This window comes from Benincasa hispida, chromosome 5 (assembly GCF_009727055.1).
Source record: "Benincasa hispida cultivar B227 chromosome 5, ASM972705v1, whole genome shotgun sequence".
NCBI classification, from domain to species: Eukaryota; Viridiplantae; Streptophyta; class Magnoliopsida; order Cucurbitales; family Cucurbitaceae; genus Benincasa; species Benincasa hispida.
Window position 1 is genome coordinate 4,133,888 of NC_052353.1, and position 16,746 is coordinate 4,150,633.

Consider the following 16,746-nt stretch of genomic DNA (forward strand, 5'->3'; position numbering starts at 1 on the left):
CACAGTAAGATCTATCCTTGACCTCGCGGCACCTTTGGCGTGTCCCTCCAACGGATGGTGGGGTAGGTCAATATCAAGGTGGATGGAGAGAATGTTCATAGTAAGTGGGAGTGGAAAGTGCGACGACATATCCCTTGGTCTCCCTCGTTAGGTTGAATAAAGTTACTGCGCATCGCCTTGAGACACCCTGAGAGTGTCCCCCCAAAGGATGGCAGTATTGTGTGTTTCTTTTTTTGATCTCCTGTAAGAGGATAAAGTAACTTAGTCTCTTGTCCTAATTTGTCTTTTTCCTACGGTAAGCGCATTACGGCGGGACTCTGACACTGAAAGCGAGGGGTTACACTTACGCGGAATAGTTAAAGGTTAACGATTCTAGACCAAAAAATGTGGTTGTTAGGTTTAGTTCCAAGAGTTGGTTCTGCCTAATGGTTGAGAATTCTCATCCCAGCGAAGAGGAAACTGATCACCCCATCAGTGGCGTTTGTCCTGCCTCACTGGAGCATCATTGCAAAATAGAAGTCTATAACTTAGGGTACTTGAAACTATTTTGCAAAACTGATTGGTTTAAAAATGATTTAGCAAAATCTAATAAAGTTTTGTTCATATTTTCAGCAACATTTTCAAATGGCAACAACAACGTTATCGTTGTTAAGCGTCGAAAAACTTACTGGTGATAATTTTTCAACATGGAAACACATGATCATGACGATCCTAATCATCGAGGATCTCATGTTCACTCTTACAAAGGCTTGTCCTCCTATTCCATCTCCAAATGCTGCTCGAAATGTTCGAGAGGCATACAAACGATGGACAAGGGCGAATGAGAAGGATCGAGCCTATATCTTGGTAAGTCTTTCTGAAGTCTTGGCCAAGAAACATTAGCCTATGGTCTCAGCGCGTGAGATCATGAAGTCCTTGTGGGGGATGTTTGGACAACCGTCTGAACAGCTTATGCATGAGGCTCTTAAATACATATTCAACTCCAAAATGCAAGAAGGCACCTCTGTTCGTGAACATATGCTAAACATGATGGTCCACTTCAATGTGATGAAGTTGAATAGGTCTACTATCGATGAGGGTAGCCAAGTTAGTATCATCCTGCATTCTTTGCCGGAGAGCTTCCTATACTTTGTTAGTAATGTCATTCTTAACAAAGTGAAATATAACCTTACAACTCTCCTCAACGAGTTGCAGACATACCAATCTTTTCTGAAAAGTAAGGATAGGCAGAAGGGTGAGGCAAATGTTGCTTCATCCTCCACGACCTTCCATAGAGGTTCGACCTCAGGAACGAAGTCTGCACCTTCTGCTTTTAACTCTGCAAAGGGGAAGAAAAATAAAGGTGGTAAGGGAAAAGGGAAGGCACCTGCTAACCCACCGCCTGTCACCCCAAAGAGGCGTCCACAAGTTGCTAAAGGAAAGTGTTTCCATTACAACCAAGATGGACACTAGAAGAAGAACTGTCCCCGGTATCTGAAAGAGAAGAAAGCAGCCAAGGCTAAGGTCAAGGCCGATAAAGGTAAATGTGGTTTACTTATGCTTGAAACTTGTTTAGTAGAGAATGATGATTCTGCCTGGATAATTGATTCAGACGCCACTAGCCATGTTTGTTCTTCTTTTCAGGGGATTAGATCTTGGCGACAGCTGGAGGCTAGTGAGATGATGATGTGAGTAGGCACCGGGCACGTCGTCTTAGCAGTGGCAGTGGGAGAACTTCAGTTAGCTTTACAGAATAGGTTTCTTGTTTTAAATGATGTATATATTGTTCCTGAACTAAAGAGGAACCTTATTTTTGTAAAGTGTTTATTGCAATGTAAATATATTGTCTCTTTTGATTTGAATAAAGCATTTATTCATAAAGATGGTATTTTTATTTGCACAGCAAATCTAGAAACGAATTGATATGTACTAAGGTCGTTAGCCCTTAATTCCCTCCATAATACTGAAATGTTTAGATCTGTCGTAACTCAATCAAAACGTCGACGAATTTCTCCAAAAGAAAATGCCCAACTATGGCATCTACGTTTAGGGCATATCAATCTCAATAGGATTGAGAGATTGGTGAAGAATGAACTTCTAAGTGAGTTAGAAGAAAATTCTTTACCTGTGTGCGAATCTTGCCTTGAGGGTAAGATGACTAAACGACCTTTTACTGGAAAAGGTTCTAGAGCCAAGGAGCCTCTTGAGTTAGTACATTTTGACCTTTGTGGTCCTATGATTATGCAAGCCCGAGGTGGCTATGAGTATTTTATCAATTTTACTGATGATTACTCCAGGTATGGGTATGTTTATCTTATGCAACGGAAGTCTGAATCCTTTGAAAAGTTCAAAGAGTTCAAGGCTGAAGTTGAAAACACATTAGATAGACGGATTAAAACACTTCAATCAGATCGAGGTGGAGAGTTTTTGGACTCGACATTCTAGGACTATTTGATAGAACATGGAATCGTTTCCCAACTTTCAGCGCTGAGTACACCTCAGCAGAATGGTGTAGCGGAGAGGAGAAATAGGACCCTATTAGACATGGTCGCTCGATGATGAGTTACGCTTCCTTATCAGACTCATTTTGGGGTTTTGCAGTGGAGACTGCGGTGTACGTACTCAATTGTGTTCCCTCTAAGAGTGTTGCAAGAACACCTCTGGAGTTGTGGAACGGGCGTAAAGCTAGTTTACGTCACTTCTGCATTTGGGGTTGCCCTGAACATGTGCTTAAGGCTAATCCCAAGAAGTTGGAACCATGGTCGAGGTTATGCCTCTTTGTAGGCTACCCCAAAGGTACACGAGGGGGTTACTTTTATGATCCAACGAAAAATACGGTGTTTGTTTCAACAAACGCTACTTTCCTGGAGGAGGATCATATAAAGGAGCACAGTCCACAAAGCAAAGTCGTTACGTGAACTTTCCAATGAAACTACTGAAACTTCAACAAGAGTTGTTGAAAAGCTTCTACATCAACAAGAGTTATTGATGGGAGTTCATTCAGTAGGTTGGTTCCACCTCAAGAGTTAAGGGAACCTCGACGTAGTGGGAGGGTTACGAACTCACTCATTCGCTATCTGGGTTAAATGGAAATCCTTGCTATGGTAGCAGATGGCGACGTTGAGGATCCGTTACCTTATAAGAAGGCAATGGAGGATGTTGACCGGGATGAATGGGTCAAGGCCATGGATCTCGAGATGGAGTCGATGTACTTCAACTCAGTATGGGATCTTGTAGATCAGCCTGATGGGGTTCGCCCTATAAGTTATAAATGGATCTACAAGTGCAAACGAGGTATTAATGGGAAGGTACAGACCTTCAAGGCTCGACTTGTGGTAATGGGTTATACCTAGGTAGAGGGAGTCGACTATGAGGAGACTTTCTCGCCTGTTGCCATGTTAAAGTCGATTCGCATCCTCCTGTCCATTTCAATTTATTATAATTATGAGATCTAGCAAATAAACGTCAAGACGACCTTTCTGAATGGCAATCTTGAGGAGACCATTTATATGGTGCAGCCTAAGAGATTCATAACCCAAGGTCAAGGGAAACTGAATTGATCCATTTATGGACTGAAACAGGCGTCTCGATCTTAGAACATACGATTTGATACTGCGATCAAGTTGTATGGCTTTGACCAAAATGTTGATGAACCTTATGTCTACAAAAGATCATCAACACTTCAGTAATCTTTTTAGTATTGTATGTAGATAATACCCAACTCATTGGGAATGATGTAGGTCTACTGACTACAGTTAAGAACTGGCTAGCGACCCAATTCCAAATGAAAGATTTGGGAGAGGCTCAGTTTGTTCTAGGTATACAGATCTTTCGAGATCGTAAGAACAAAGTGCTAGCACTGTCTCAGGAATCGTACATTGACAAGATGTTGCTCAAGTACTCGATGCAGGACTCCAAGAGAGGCCTACTGCCGTTCCGGCATGGAGTCACTTTGTCTAAGGAAGTGTGTCTTAAGATGCCTCAAGAGGTTGAGAAGATGAGACGGGTCCCATATGCATCTACCGTTGGCAGTTTGATGTACGTGATGCTCTATATTCGTCTAGACATCTGCTACGCTATGGATATAGTCAGTAGGTATCAGTCTAACCCAAGCCAGGGTCACTAGACCACAGTAAAGAACATCCTCAAGTATCTTCGGAGAATGAGGGTCTACATGCTTGTATATGGTTTGAGGGATTTGATCCTTACAGGATACACGGATTCTGACTTTCAGACTGATAAGGACTCTCGCAAGTCCACATCAGGGTCAGTCTTTACTCTTAATGGAAGAACTGTAGTGTAGTGAAGCACTAAGCAGGGGTGCATCGCCGACTCCACTATGGAGGTGGAGTACGTATCGGCTTGCGAAGCTACTAAGAAGGCCGTCTGGCTCAGGAAGTTTTTGACAGACCTGGAAGTTGTTCCAGATATGTCTAGGACCATTACCTTCTATTGTGATAATAGTGGGGCAGTGACGAACTCCAAGGAGCCAAGGAGTCATAAGCGCGGCAAACACATAGAGCCGAAGTATCATCTGATCCACGAGATAGTGCATCGACTGTCTCTTATACACATCTAGATGTGTATAAGAGACAGGAATAGTGGGGCAGTGACGAACTCCAAGGAGCCAAGGAGTCATAAGCGCGGCAAACACATAGAGCCGAAGTATCATCTGATCCGCGAGATAGTGCATCGAGGAGATGTGATCGTCACGCAGATCGCTTCAGAGTACAATGTTGCTGACCCATTTATGAAGGCTCTCTCGGCTACAGTGTTTGAGGGTCACCTACGGAGCATGGGTCTACAGGATTGCCCGCGGCTGGACTAGGGCAAGTGGGAGATTTTCTTTTACTGGGCTTTTATGCCCTAGTTTATTGTTTTGTACTAAGATTTTTTGTACACCCTACTTCGCTTTAGGATAAGTGAGAGATTGTTGGGGTTGATTCCCTCAAGTCTCGTGTCCTGTAGTTTGTAAACAGTATGTACGAACACTTGTGTTGTTAATATGTGATATTTACTTCACATCTTATATTTTGCTCGGTTAAATGTTTTATTTTCTTTACCACAAACCAATAAACATAAAATACCTAGTTATCTGTATGTGACTCAAGCATGTATGTGGTGACATACAAGTGGATCATGTCTTGAGTGATAACCAAAATGGTATGTAGTATATGGATAAAGGAGGGAAACCTTATCCTGGTAACGCTACGGACGCGGCCCGCTTTGTGGAATGGTCACAAGTGTTGTGACTTGTCACAGATGGTCTGATCCTGATCATTCGTGTTAGGGACATGCGAGTGGAGGCGTCCTATACAAAGAGTTTGTATAAAACCTGACCACGAAATGTTAACGTCTCGTTATATAACACCGTTCAGGACAGAGACTTCACTTCACTAGGATGACCATAGGTAGCATGACCTCAATCCTGAGTAAGTTAGAAACTCCTACCATTGAGGGCGGTCTTTTGATTTGTATGGGTGCGAGTGGCTAGGTCGCCGATTCAAACCTACCAATTTTTGGATTCGTCTGATTTGGGAGCTGGGAACTCAGCTGCACAAGATGTAATTCACTCCTTCCCCGAGGTAGGGGTAAGTAGATAGATAGCTCCCTTAAGGGCTGATTTTGGGGCTTGAACGATGTGGCGCCACACACCTTCTCCTAGCCCGAGAGGTGTTCATACATAGTTGGACTATGTTGTATTGTTCATTAGAGGAATCAGTGGTACTTAAGAAGTGAGATGTAACTACAGGGGCAAAACGATAAATTGGCTCAGCTGTATTTACGAGCATCTATGAAGGGTCATCGTACTCATGATTGGTTATATCCAACGAACACAAAAATATATCTGTGGTAAGAAGAGCTCAGCTGTTGGTCTTCAGTGGAATGCCTGACAGTTAACGGATGGTGGATCTCGTGGCTAAAGAGTTTAGTCAGCTATTCACGTACCGTTGGAGCTTCGAGCCACAGGTCCATTAGGTCCCCTGGGTCGCTTTGGATAAGTCGAGAACCAATATTTGGGTTAATTTGAAATATTCAAATTGACAAGAGGAAGTTCGATTATATATGATATAATTGGACTGGTTAATTATATATGATATAATTGGCAAATGTATGAGATACATTATTTTGGAGGAAATTAGATATAAATATGATTTTATCATAGTAGAGGAGAAAATAATAGATATGTGATATCAAAACTATAGGATTAAATATAATATGATTATATTAATTAATTTATTATTAATTAATTATATGATAATTAATCCTTTTTCACGTTCGGACGTGGGTTAATGGGCCAGCATTGGTTATGGTAACGATTTTGAGTTAAAAATTAAAAAGTTTTCATTTTTGCATTGTGCAATCGATCGTCCATTCAATCGCTCAAAAAGAATTCGTGAAGCATGCGTTGGTGATTGAAAACGATCGCTTGAGAGCCTATATGATAGCGTTCTCCGCCTAAACGATCGTATACCTCGTGCCTAAACGATTGCACACTATCGTCTAGACGATCGAATAGCTTATATAAATGATTGTATAGTGTGCCGTTTTAGCTAAAAGATCGTATACCTTTTCCTAGACGATCGTTCAGTAAATCCTACACGATCGTGTAGCTTCTCTAGACGATAAACACTTCTGCTATGCGATAGCATCATTTTCTCTCCCACTTGCTTATCGACTACACGACTCATGTTTCCTCTGTCCTCTAACAAATTCACCAAAGCCCACACTTTGGGTTTTCATTCCGAGAATATCCGGGGCTCATTAGTGGTGGTGTCGTCCCCGTTGCAGCATTCGTGTTCGCGTTGATCGTGCTGCTGCAGTCGACGTTGCCGTTAGGTGTTGGTAGATCTCTTGGAGGGTTTCCGCTACGTTGGGGTTCTGAAGTTCGAAGATAGTCTTTAACTGGTATGGAACTCTTTCCCTGTTAATTATCTTGTTTTGAGCATGCTGATAATTAGATTTATTTGCATACCTGTATGTGTTGAATGTATATAATTTGTATTTCGGTCACGATAAGATCGGAGCGATCTAAACGCGCTCATGGAACTCTCGGTATGAGATCCTTCAAGGTTATCACTTAAACATGATCTACCTGTATGTCTCTACATACATGTCTTGTTGGGATTGATGCCCTAAATCTCGTAGGGTTCTATAGTTTGTAAACACTTATATGAATAAACACTTTATGATTTATAATATATGATATTTTATTCACTTCAGTCTATGAAATATGAGATATTTTAGTTGTATTAACCACAAACCAATTAACTAAGATCCATGGTTATCGTTAAACACGTATGTGGAGATATACAAGTGGATCGTATTTTAAGTGACAACCTAAATGGTCTGTAGTATATGGATAAGGAGGGATACCTTATCTTGGTGACACTACGAGTGTGACCCGCTTTATAGGTGTTACAAATGTTGTAAAGTGCTACAAATGATTTGATCCTGATCATTCATATATTAGACATGCGAGCAGAGATATTCTATACAAAATAGTTTGTATAAGACCGGACTACGAAATGTTTCGTCTCGCTATATAATGCCGTTCATAATTGAGACTTTCATTTCACTAGGATGACCATAGGTAACATGACCTTAATCCTGAGTGAGTTGTGAACTCCTGCCTATGAGGGTGGTCTTTTGATTTGCATGGGTGAGAGTGGCCAGATCGTCGACTCAACAAGCCTACCATTTTGGAGATTGGTCTGCTTGGGGAGCTGGGAACTCAGCTACACAAGATGAAATTCACTCATTCCCCGGAGCAGAGGTAAGTAGGTAAATTACTCCCTTAAGGACTGATTCCAGGGCTTGAACAATGTGGCGTACACCTTCTTTTGGCCCAAGAAGGGTTTAATCATAGAGAGCTATGATTTATTGTTCATTAGAGAAATCAGTGGTACTTAAGAAGTTAGATGTAACTACAGAGATAAAACGGTAATTTGGTCCAATTGTACTTGCGAGAGATATATGAAGTGTCATCGTACTATTAATTGGTTATATCCAATGGACACATAAATATATTTGTAGTGCGAAAGTGCAGCTGTCGGTCTTTAGTGGAGTGCCCGATAGTTAACGGATGGTGGATAATGTGATTAAAGAGTTTAGTCAGTTATTCACGTACGGTTGGAGCTTTAAGCTATAGGTTCATAAGGTCCCCTTGGTAGCTCAATGGAATCAAGTTGAGAATCAGTTTTTGGGTTAGTTTGAAATGTTCAAATTAACAACAGGGAATTTGTTTATATATGATATAATTAAATTAATTAAATTATATATGATATAATTGATATGATGTATTTGATACATTATTTGATTGGAGAAATTAATATAAATATGATTTATATTAAATACTATAAATAGAAAAAAAAACTATGATTTATATGTTGCATATGATGCAATGGTGAAATTATAGATTATAAATATAATATGATAAGTTAGTTATTATATTTATTTATAATTTATTAATTATATAATAATTAATATATACTTTTTTCTAAATAACCGACCTTAGTGGGTGGTTACATTGTTTTATGGAAATTGTGAGATAAAAAAAAAAATTGATTTCAAAATTCTCATAACAACACGCAACTTACATTATTCACTATCGAGTGACTACACGATCGTATCGAGTTTACTATACGATAGTAATCTTTTCTAAACGACTAAGTATCGAGTCTATACAATAGGCTTCCATTTGCTACACGATATTGTCATCGTCTACTCGATTGTTTTCTCTTTCACTTCCTCCTTCCCTCATTCTAAAATAAGCCAGAGCCCATAACTCCTGAGTTCTCACAACGAAAATACCAAGGTAATCTTATGGTGGTGTCTAGTTTTGTTTGAGGATCGAGTTTTACTCGTTGGTGTTCGAGGAAGTTCCAGTTGTTCGTTGCGCTCGAGTTCGATCGAGGGACATACATGAAAGAAAGAGTTCTTCAAAGGTATTGTTTTCTCGATCCCTTGTATTTAATTATGAAGCATGTTGTAATTTATTTTTAATACATAATCATTTCTGTATGATTATAAATGTTTGAATTATTTCACCATGGAGTTTGGAACGATCCACTTCCGTTCAAAGGTCCTCTATAATTAGATTTCTTTCATGTCTAAGTTACTGAAGGTAACCTTAGATCTTTGTTTATTAGTTTCTGTGGGTTAATACTACTAATATACTAATGATGCATTAATGTTAATTTTTTTTAATTAAACAACTATTGATCGATAAACTATTGATACACCAATGTGATACTTCATATTGCATTTTGAAAGAATAATGATATGCAATTGATACACTAATGGTAACTGATATAACTTATATTTGTTATATCAGTTGACACAATCAATGCAATTAAGATATACTGTTAAATTGGAAAAAAAATATTAAACCTAACAAAACTAAGGCCAAAGCTTAAATTAGATAATCGAAACTAAACTAATGGATGGAAAAACAACTCAACATCAACACAATACAGAAAAAACAAAAACAATATATTCCTCATAATCAAACAAACAATATGCACTATAACACAATTGAAACTTTGAAAGTTACGATAAATCAATTGTATAAATAATATATTTTATATCATTGATTGATATATCAAATATAAAATCAGATTTAAATCGAATAAATATCTTTCATACGTTCTATATCTTTCCAAAAAATTCATTCTCTCATATATAGTTTCCAACATAGACAATAAATTCTCCCCTGTTTTAGAATTTCAACGTATAGGAAAATTTTCACGATAGAAAAAAATGTCAAACTATTTACATGAATAGTAAAAAAAAATATTGTAATAGACACTAATAGACTTCTAATCAAACCTATATAAACAAAGATTAAAATTTTACTATTTTATGTAAATAGTTTACATTATTTTTCTATTTTTGAAAATTATCCTTATATATATATAAGGATTTAGTTTCTTTTATTAAAAAAATGATATTTTTATGTTGGAATTGATAAGAACCACGAATTTGTAACAACATACCAAATCAAATCAGTTGATTCATGAGTTTTTGGCTATGAACAAATGAATGAAAAATTATAATCTCAGAAAAAGAATTTCTAAATTTGGGAGGAAAAAAACCCAATGGCTTTTGTGGTTTTGAGAATCCACAGCCTCTCTTCTCTGTAAATGATTCAACAAAGGATTTTTTTTTTGTTTGTTTCTTTCTTTTGGTGCAATGAAGGCCTCAATTATTAATATTATCATCAATTCATCCATCATTTTTTTTCTTATTCTCCATCAATAATCTCTTGTTCTGATCGGTTCTAGCTAAGGCAGTATCTGGTTTTCCGGCGACCCCATCTCTCCGGCTGCCGGAGTCGTCCTGGATTTCGAAGAAGAAAAAATGGTGGCCGAGAGAAATGGGAAAAAGGTTTATGATGAGACTACTGTGGAAGCTGATATGCACCTCCATTCTATAAACAAGGATGAAGAATTTCATTATTTTGAAGATGATCTGGTCAGACCTATCTTTCTTGATTCAATTATAAATTTAGTCTTTGTACTTTATTTTCAATTGTATCGACTATTCATAAGTGTTTTTTACTTCGTTTATGTTTATTTGATTATGAACCTTCAAAATTATAAATTTAATTTCTAAACTTCATTCACAAATGTATCAACAAACACAAAATGGAAAGTTTAGACCCATTTGGTAACTATTTCGTTTTTTATTTTTGAAAATTAAGTCTATTTCCTCCCTATTCGATTGAATTCTTAGTTAAATTCTAAAAGTTTTCAAATTTTGGTTTAGTTTTTTAAACTATTGATAGAAGGAGATAAGAAAAGAAGAAATTTGGAGGTGAGAATATTGTTTATATAGGCTTAATTTTCAAAAACAAAAAAACAAAAATAAAATGATTGAACGGCGCATATAAAGATTTTATATTACACAAAATTCAAATTTTGAGATCAGGATGTATTAATTTTACAAAAATTAAATATGTCAAGAATTTGTTAGACACGAGATTGAAAGTTTAAATACCAAATAAATACAAATTTCAAAATTCATGATTGATTTGAAAGTTGGATATATATTCGATGAACACAACAGGAAAAATCGGAAGGCGAAATGGAGGAAAAAGAATTAGACGAAATGGAAAAGAAGATGAGAAAGAAGAGAAAGAAGAGAGCTTTATTAGAATTTCGTTGCAGAGTGGAAGATGCAATTATAGGGAATTATCTTCTTGGCAAACCCAACAGAAACACTTGCCCTAAAGAAGCAGCCAAAGCCAGAGAACAACTCAAAGAAATAACCCTTTGGGGAGTTCCATTATTGCCAAGCAAAGGCCACGAAGGAACAGATGTTTTACTTCAAAAGTTCTTGAAAGCCAAACATTACAAAGTCCATGAAGCCTTTGAAATGCTTAGAAAGACTTTGAAATGGAGAAAAGACTACAAAGCTGATGGGATTCTTGAAGAGAAACTTGGTGGTGATCTTCAAAATTTGGTTGGTTTTTTGGAGGGTAAAGATAGGGAAGGACATCCTCTTTGGTTCAATGCCAATGGGGTTCTGAAAGATAGAGAAATGTACCAAAAAACATTTGGGAGTGAGGAGAAATGTGAAGAGTTCTTGAGATGGATGGTTCAAAATATGGAGAAAGGGATTAAACAACTTAGGTTTGAGAAAGGAGGGGTTGATTCTATTGTTCAAATTACTGATTTGAAAAACTCTCCCGGTCCTGCCATGAAAGAGTTTCGTTCCGTTAGCAAGAAAGCTCTCTTGCTTTTACAAGATCATTATCCCGAACTCGTCTATAAAAACGTAAGAACAATATCTTCTTTCGTCTCTTCTTCTTGGTCCTAACAAGTATCTTGAACTGCACCCTTTTTTTTTTTTTAGCCTAATCTATGTTTGGAGAAATCGATAGGGCTTTAAAATGATGGGATGTAGTTCAGGAGGCAACACACGAGAAACTCGGGTTGATCTGCTATATATCTCTACTTCTTCTAAAAGGGTTGTTGGTTTTGTGTGTTTTGGTTTTGCAGATAGTTATAAACGCTCCGTTTTGGTACTACGCGCGACACATACTCCGATCGAAGATTATCAGCCACAAAACCAAGGCCAAATTCGTTTTTGCAAGTCCATCAAAAGTGACCAAGACACTTCTCAAGTGAGGAAAAGATCATGATCTTGATCCTATTCTATATTCAAAGTTTTCATTTTTTGAATAATTTTCAAGTAATTAGGCCTCTATCCTAAACTAGGTTTATAGCCCCGGAACAGTTGCCGGTTCGATATGGTGGGCTTAAAAGAGACGACGATGACGACTTCTCACCGGCTGATAAAGCTTCAGAGCTCAGCATTAAAGGAAACTTCGCTGCCAACATCGAATTCCCAGTTACTGAGGTAATCAAGCCTAGAAATCCAATAACTATACAAAAGAAATGACAATATAAAGTGACTCATAATTTGAATCTGGTGAAATGACATTATACAACTTGGACGTACAGCCGGGAGTGACGATGGTGTGGGACGTGACGGTGGTGGGATGGGACGTCGTATACAAGGAAGAATTTGTACCAGAAGATGAAGGATCATACAGAATTCAATTGCAAAATCAAAAGAAAGTAGGAGAGAGCCTAAGGAATTGTTTCTACATCAGTGAACCTGGAAAGATTGTGATAACAATTGAGAATCCAACTTTTAACCATAAGAAGACAGTCTACTATAGATCAAAAACCAAGCCCACTGTCCCCATGTACATTTTATTCAACAAATAGCCATTTCTTAGTGCTCATATTGGAGGAGGGAGAGACTTTAACTAAAACAAAAACGGTTTTCATGACTCAAAAAATTTGTCGTGATCACATTTCTTGACATTCTTTTAGTCTTTGAATTGACCGCTTCTAAAATCTGTTATTATTGGTTCGCTTAAATGTCGGGTGTACTAGAAATTTGATACAACATAGGAGGATGGTGAAAATTATTGTAAACAGAAAGAACACCATTCTGTTTTTAATTTCTCCATTAGAAATACAGACAACAAAACTCTGTTTTAAATTTCTGTCATATACATTTTAAGTGAAAAATAGTGATCAGAACATTAGGTACAAATTCTAGGTGCTCATAATGGTTAACCCTACTTTTATTTTTTCATGGTACATCTATGGTAAATTTAAACAAATCATCTGGTACACTTACACACAATGACCCTCTTATGATTTTGATTTTAGTTTATTTTTATGAAATTTATGTTTATTTCCTTCCATTTTTCCAATTATGATTTTCACATTCTTTAAAAATTAAAACACTTGAATTTCTTGGCCAAGTTCTAAATGAATGTTTGTTTCAAAACTATTTTTTCCGGTTTTTAAAACTTTATTTAGTTTTTGAAAATATTATTAGAAACTGGATAACAAAAATATAGAAATATATAGTGGAAGTAATGCTTATAAACTTAATTTTCCAAAACAAATGCCCGTTTGATAACAATTTTATTTTTTTTATAAAAAAAATTAAGCCTATAAACACCACTTTCATCTATTAATTTATTAATTTGTGTGTTTTGTTGTCTATATTTTAGGAGTGTTTTCAAAATCAAAACCCAATTTTAAAAACTAAAAAAAGTAATTTTCAAACACTCAAGTTTTTTTATGGACATTAGCTAAGACTTCAAATGTTTACATAAGGAATGTGAAAACTATGAGTAAGAAAGTGTGAGATATCCAAAAAATGGAGCCTAAATGGTTAACAAAAGGAGCTTGGTTTTGTTATTTTATTTTTCTCACATTTAATCGTATAAAAATTAGGTTAAACTATACAAAATACCCATGAATTCTGGAGTTTGTTTTTAATCATGCTCCACTTTGAAGAGTTTCATTTTTATCCTTTTAACTTTGAAATTCTTCTAGAAAAAATAAAATAAAGGATGAAAATTGATGTGTAAAAATTCTAATACAACATTGAAAATTATGATTGTTAGTGTTATTTATTTCATCTCAAAAGGCATTATATGTATATTAGAGGGAATGAAGTTCTCAATCCATGGTGATCACCTACCTAAGATTTATATCCTACGAATTTTCTTGACACCCAGATATTGTAGGTTCATGAGAGTTCTTGTGAAATTAGTCGAAATGCATGCTAGTTGGCCCATAAACTCACGGATATAAGAAAGGAGGTATCTAATCAATTCTTACCCATCAACTAAGAAAATGATGTTGTATATGATAATTAATCGATAATCTCTCCAAGAGTATTTTTTTAGACAAATTTTAACTCCAAACTTCAAGTATTTTGTATAATAATTTAACCTAATTTGAGGAAGAAAGGAGGAAAAGCATATATATTGGATGGTTTTATTATTCAAAGATAAACTTTGGGATTGGGAAGAGGACATAGAAAAGCTCTGTTTTACATGAAGGCCATACACACACAAGTTCTTGTATAAGAAAGGCCTCGTCTTTATTATTATTATTATGATTATTCCGAAGCTTTAAACCCTAAATTATTACACCATAAAACCAAAAGCCAAAACTGGCCCTTCCTGCCAAACCAAACCAAGCCAAGCCCTTTACATTGCTTCTACCGGGATAGCCGGCCTACGCGACGACGACATACGAGGGGGCAGTAAAGTGGTCTCGTCTCTGTTGAATTTTAGCCTTCGAGCCTCTTCTGTGGACATTCTATAGGCACTGGCAAGGACTTGAACTGGGAATGCCCTCATGACTGAGGTGCGGCCAGCCAGTGTGTTAATCATGGCATTATCGTTCGTTTTGAATGAAACCCACTCGAACCCTTCGTCGCCTGCCTTCTTCACTATGGCGAAGTTTTGTGGAACCACTAGAACCTGTCGTTGTTGTAGTTCGCCGTCGAATACAGTTTGCCCTCTGCAGTCTACTACTTGTACTCTCGCTCGCCCTCTTGTTACGAATATTATGCTGTGCGCATTTTGGTTCCAGTGTGGAACGTACATCGCATTCTGCATTAATATCACAAACTGTCAATTTTCCTGCTTACATTGTTTTTTTAAACATCTTAGAAAGTCATTCCAAATAGGCTTGCTTACTCTATAGAGAACACCCCGCTCAGCACTGAGCTGAAGCCAACGGAGGATGGGGAAGCGATGGCTGTTGGTGGTGCTAAGACGACCGGCTTCAGGTGTGTACATATCAGCGCGTGAAGCATCACCAATGTTCTCCTTCATTCTCATAGAGCAAATAGTTTCATCCAAACCATTATCGTCCCACCGACGACCCTGGTGGCGCTCACGTTGTCTTTCCATCTCTTCTTCTTGTTCCTCTTCCCATTCTCGCTCTTCTCCTCTGTGTCCTCCCCGCGATCTTGGTGGCCTGATCACCTCAAGCTGTCCCTCAACCTTTATGATGTTGCGCCTGAAGTCATCTTCTCCACGAAGCTTCCTTGCTGTCTCCGTGTTTATGTTAAGAATTTCTGCAAGAACTCTGTCATCAAAGGCATAGAAGATGTTGTTCTTGTTACTTGATCCCTCCTTGCGACTACTTTGTCGTCTCCCCTCTTGCCTCCATTCCGATCTCCACTCTGGGAACTCCTCCTCTGGGTTCCCAGCTAAGTAGAAAGCCTGCATGGTTGACAGAAAATAAATTAAATTTACCGTAACTCCTTCACAATAATACCAATATTTCTAAATTTAATTTAGTTAGTTAAAACATTATATCATTGACCTGAATTCAAATCTGACTTACCCTAGGATGGAAGTCAAGTTGGTTGGCATGGTTACTAACATCAAGAAGAACAACTGCAATCAATCTCTCATTGCCATCATTATAGGTCCATTGAGCAGAACCAGCAGGCACAGCGAAGAGATCGCCAGCACGTACATGGCGGATCTTCTGATGTCGGTCTCGGAACTCCCCGGCTGATTGCTGAGACTCTTGGTACGTTTCAGGGCAACCCGGAAGTACAACTCCCTTAAACCCTCTCCCTATTCCACAAAACTCATCACATCATTCTCAACAACTTTTAAACTCAACAAGAAAAACGATAAACATAAAAGAACAAAAGTTGATAGTACCTCTCTCAATGTAGATAAGTTGTGGGGCATTGGTGTAATGAGGGAGGAGAAGGCCATTGGGATCAATAATATATCTCTGGACAGCCACACCGGCGCACCGGAACATCTCGTGGCTAGGATCCCACATCTCGATCACGCCACCTTCGGCCTCGATGCGGCGGGAGGGTTCGAGGGCATCGAGCCTATCCAGGCGACACTCACGATACCGTCTTTCACCCTCGCGGAAGTGTCGGGAGACGTCGCGGAGGTTTTCGTCGGTTGCTAGGCAGCCATTGAAGAGAACCAAGAAGCAAAAGGAAAGAGAGAGGAAAAGAGGGTTTCCCATGGCTGTGTGTTTAATAAGTTGTACTGTTTTGAAGTGAAGTGGAGAGTGGGGAACGTTGGGATTTTATAGTTGAAGGAAGGTAGTAAAGGAGGGGACACGTTTGAGAAGATGGGGAAGAAAGATTAAGACATTTTTCAAATTGCATGGAAAAAATAGCTTATTTTTTGTACACATAATAGCAATGGTATGTTGCAGATGGCTTAAGGTATCTGAAGAAATTGTATGGCAAATGCTGTTTTAGCTTTATGTTGTTTGTGGTGTGTTTTGGAGTATTCTTCATAGCTATCTCAATCAAATATTTGTCATTTATAGTTTGATGTCAATATATCAAAAACCCAAAGATGGTTTCATAACTATTTGATTTTTTAGTTTTTACTTTTATTTTAGAATTGTACTTGGTTTTTTCCACAAATTTTTACACTAGTTTTCA

The 16,746-nt window shown here is 37.7% G+C and overlaps 2 protein-coding genes across 2 annotated transcripts; one reads left to right on the top strand and one right to left on the bottom strand.

The window, feature by feature from the left end:
• The first annotated feature begins 10,010 nt into the window (after positions 1–10,010).
• Positions 10,011–12,835, top strand: LOC120078226 (patellin-4-like). Its single transcript, XM_039032449.1, has 5 exons — positions 10,011–10,455; positions 11,050–11,760; positions 11,985–12,109; positions 12,204–12,345; positions 12,450–12,835. The coding sequence occupies exons 1-5, from the start codon at positions 10,342–10,344 to the stop codon at positions 12,717–12,719; spliced, it is 1,362 nt and encodes a 453-aa protein (XP_038888377.1). The 5' UTR covers positions 10,011–10,341; the 3' UTR covers positions 12,720–12,835.
• Positions 12,836–14,512: 1,677 nt separating this feature from the next.
• On the bottom strand, positions 14,513–16,316 carry LOC120078692 (11S globulin-like). The gene is made up of 4 exons (XM_039032990.1): positions 15,992–16,316; positions 15,663–15,901; positions 15,008–15,538; positions 14,513–14,920 (listed from the first exon to the last, which is right to left on the bottom strand). Exons 1-4 carry the CDS (start codon positions 16,314–16,316, stop codon positions 14,513–14,515), a joined length of 1,503 nt encoding a protein of 500 aa, XP_038888918.1.
• Between the last annotated feature and the right edge of the window lie 430 nt (positions 16,317–16,746).

Bases quoted from the DNA above. Each gene is read 5' to 3' on its own strand.
- LOC120078226 (XM_039032449.1), top strand. From the start codon at position 10,342: ATGGTGGCCGAGAGAAATGGGAAAAAGGTTTATGATGAGACTACTGTG. The intron at 12,110-12,203 runs GTGAGGAAAAGA...ATCCTAAACTAG, and splicing joins GTGACCAAGACACTTCTCAA to GTTTATAGCCCCGGAACAGT. The intron at 12,346-12,449 runs GTAATCAAGCCT...TTGGACGTACAG, and splicing joins TCGAATTCCCAGTTACTGAG to CCGGGAGTGACGATGGTGTG.
- LOC120078692 (XM_039032990.1), bottom strand. From the start codon at position 16,316: ATGGGAAACCCTCTTTTCCTCTCTCTTTCCTTTTGCTTCTTGGTTCTC. The intron at 15,902-15,991 runs GTACTATCAACT...TTTGTGGAATAG, and splicing joins ACTTATCTACATTGAGAGAG to GGAGAGGGTTTAAGGGAGTT. The intron at 15,539-15,662 runs GTAAGTCAGATT...TCAACCATGCAG, and splicing joins AACTTGACTTCCATCCTAGG to GCTTTCTACTTAGCTGGGAA.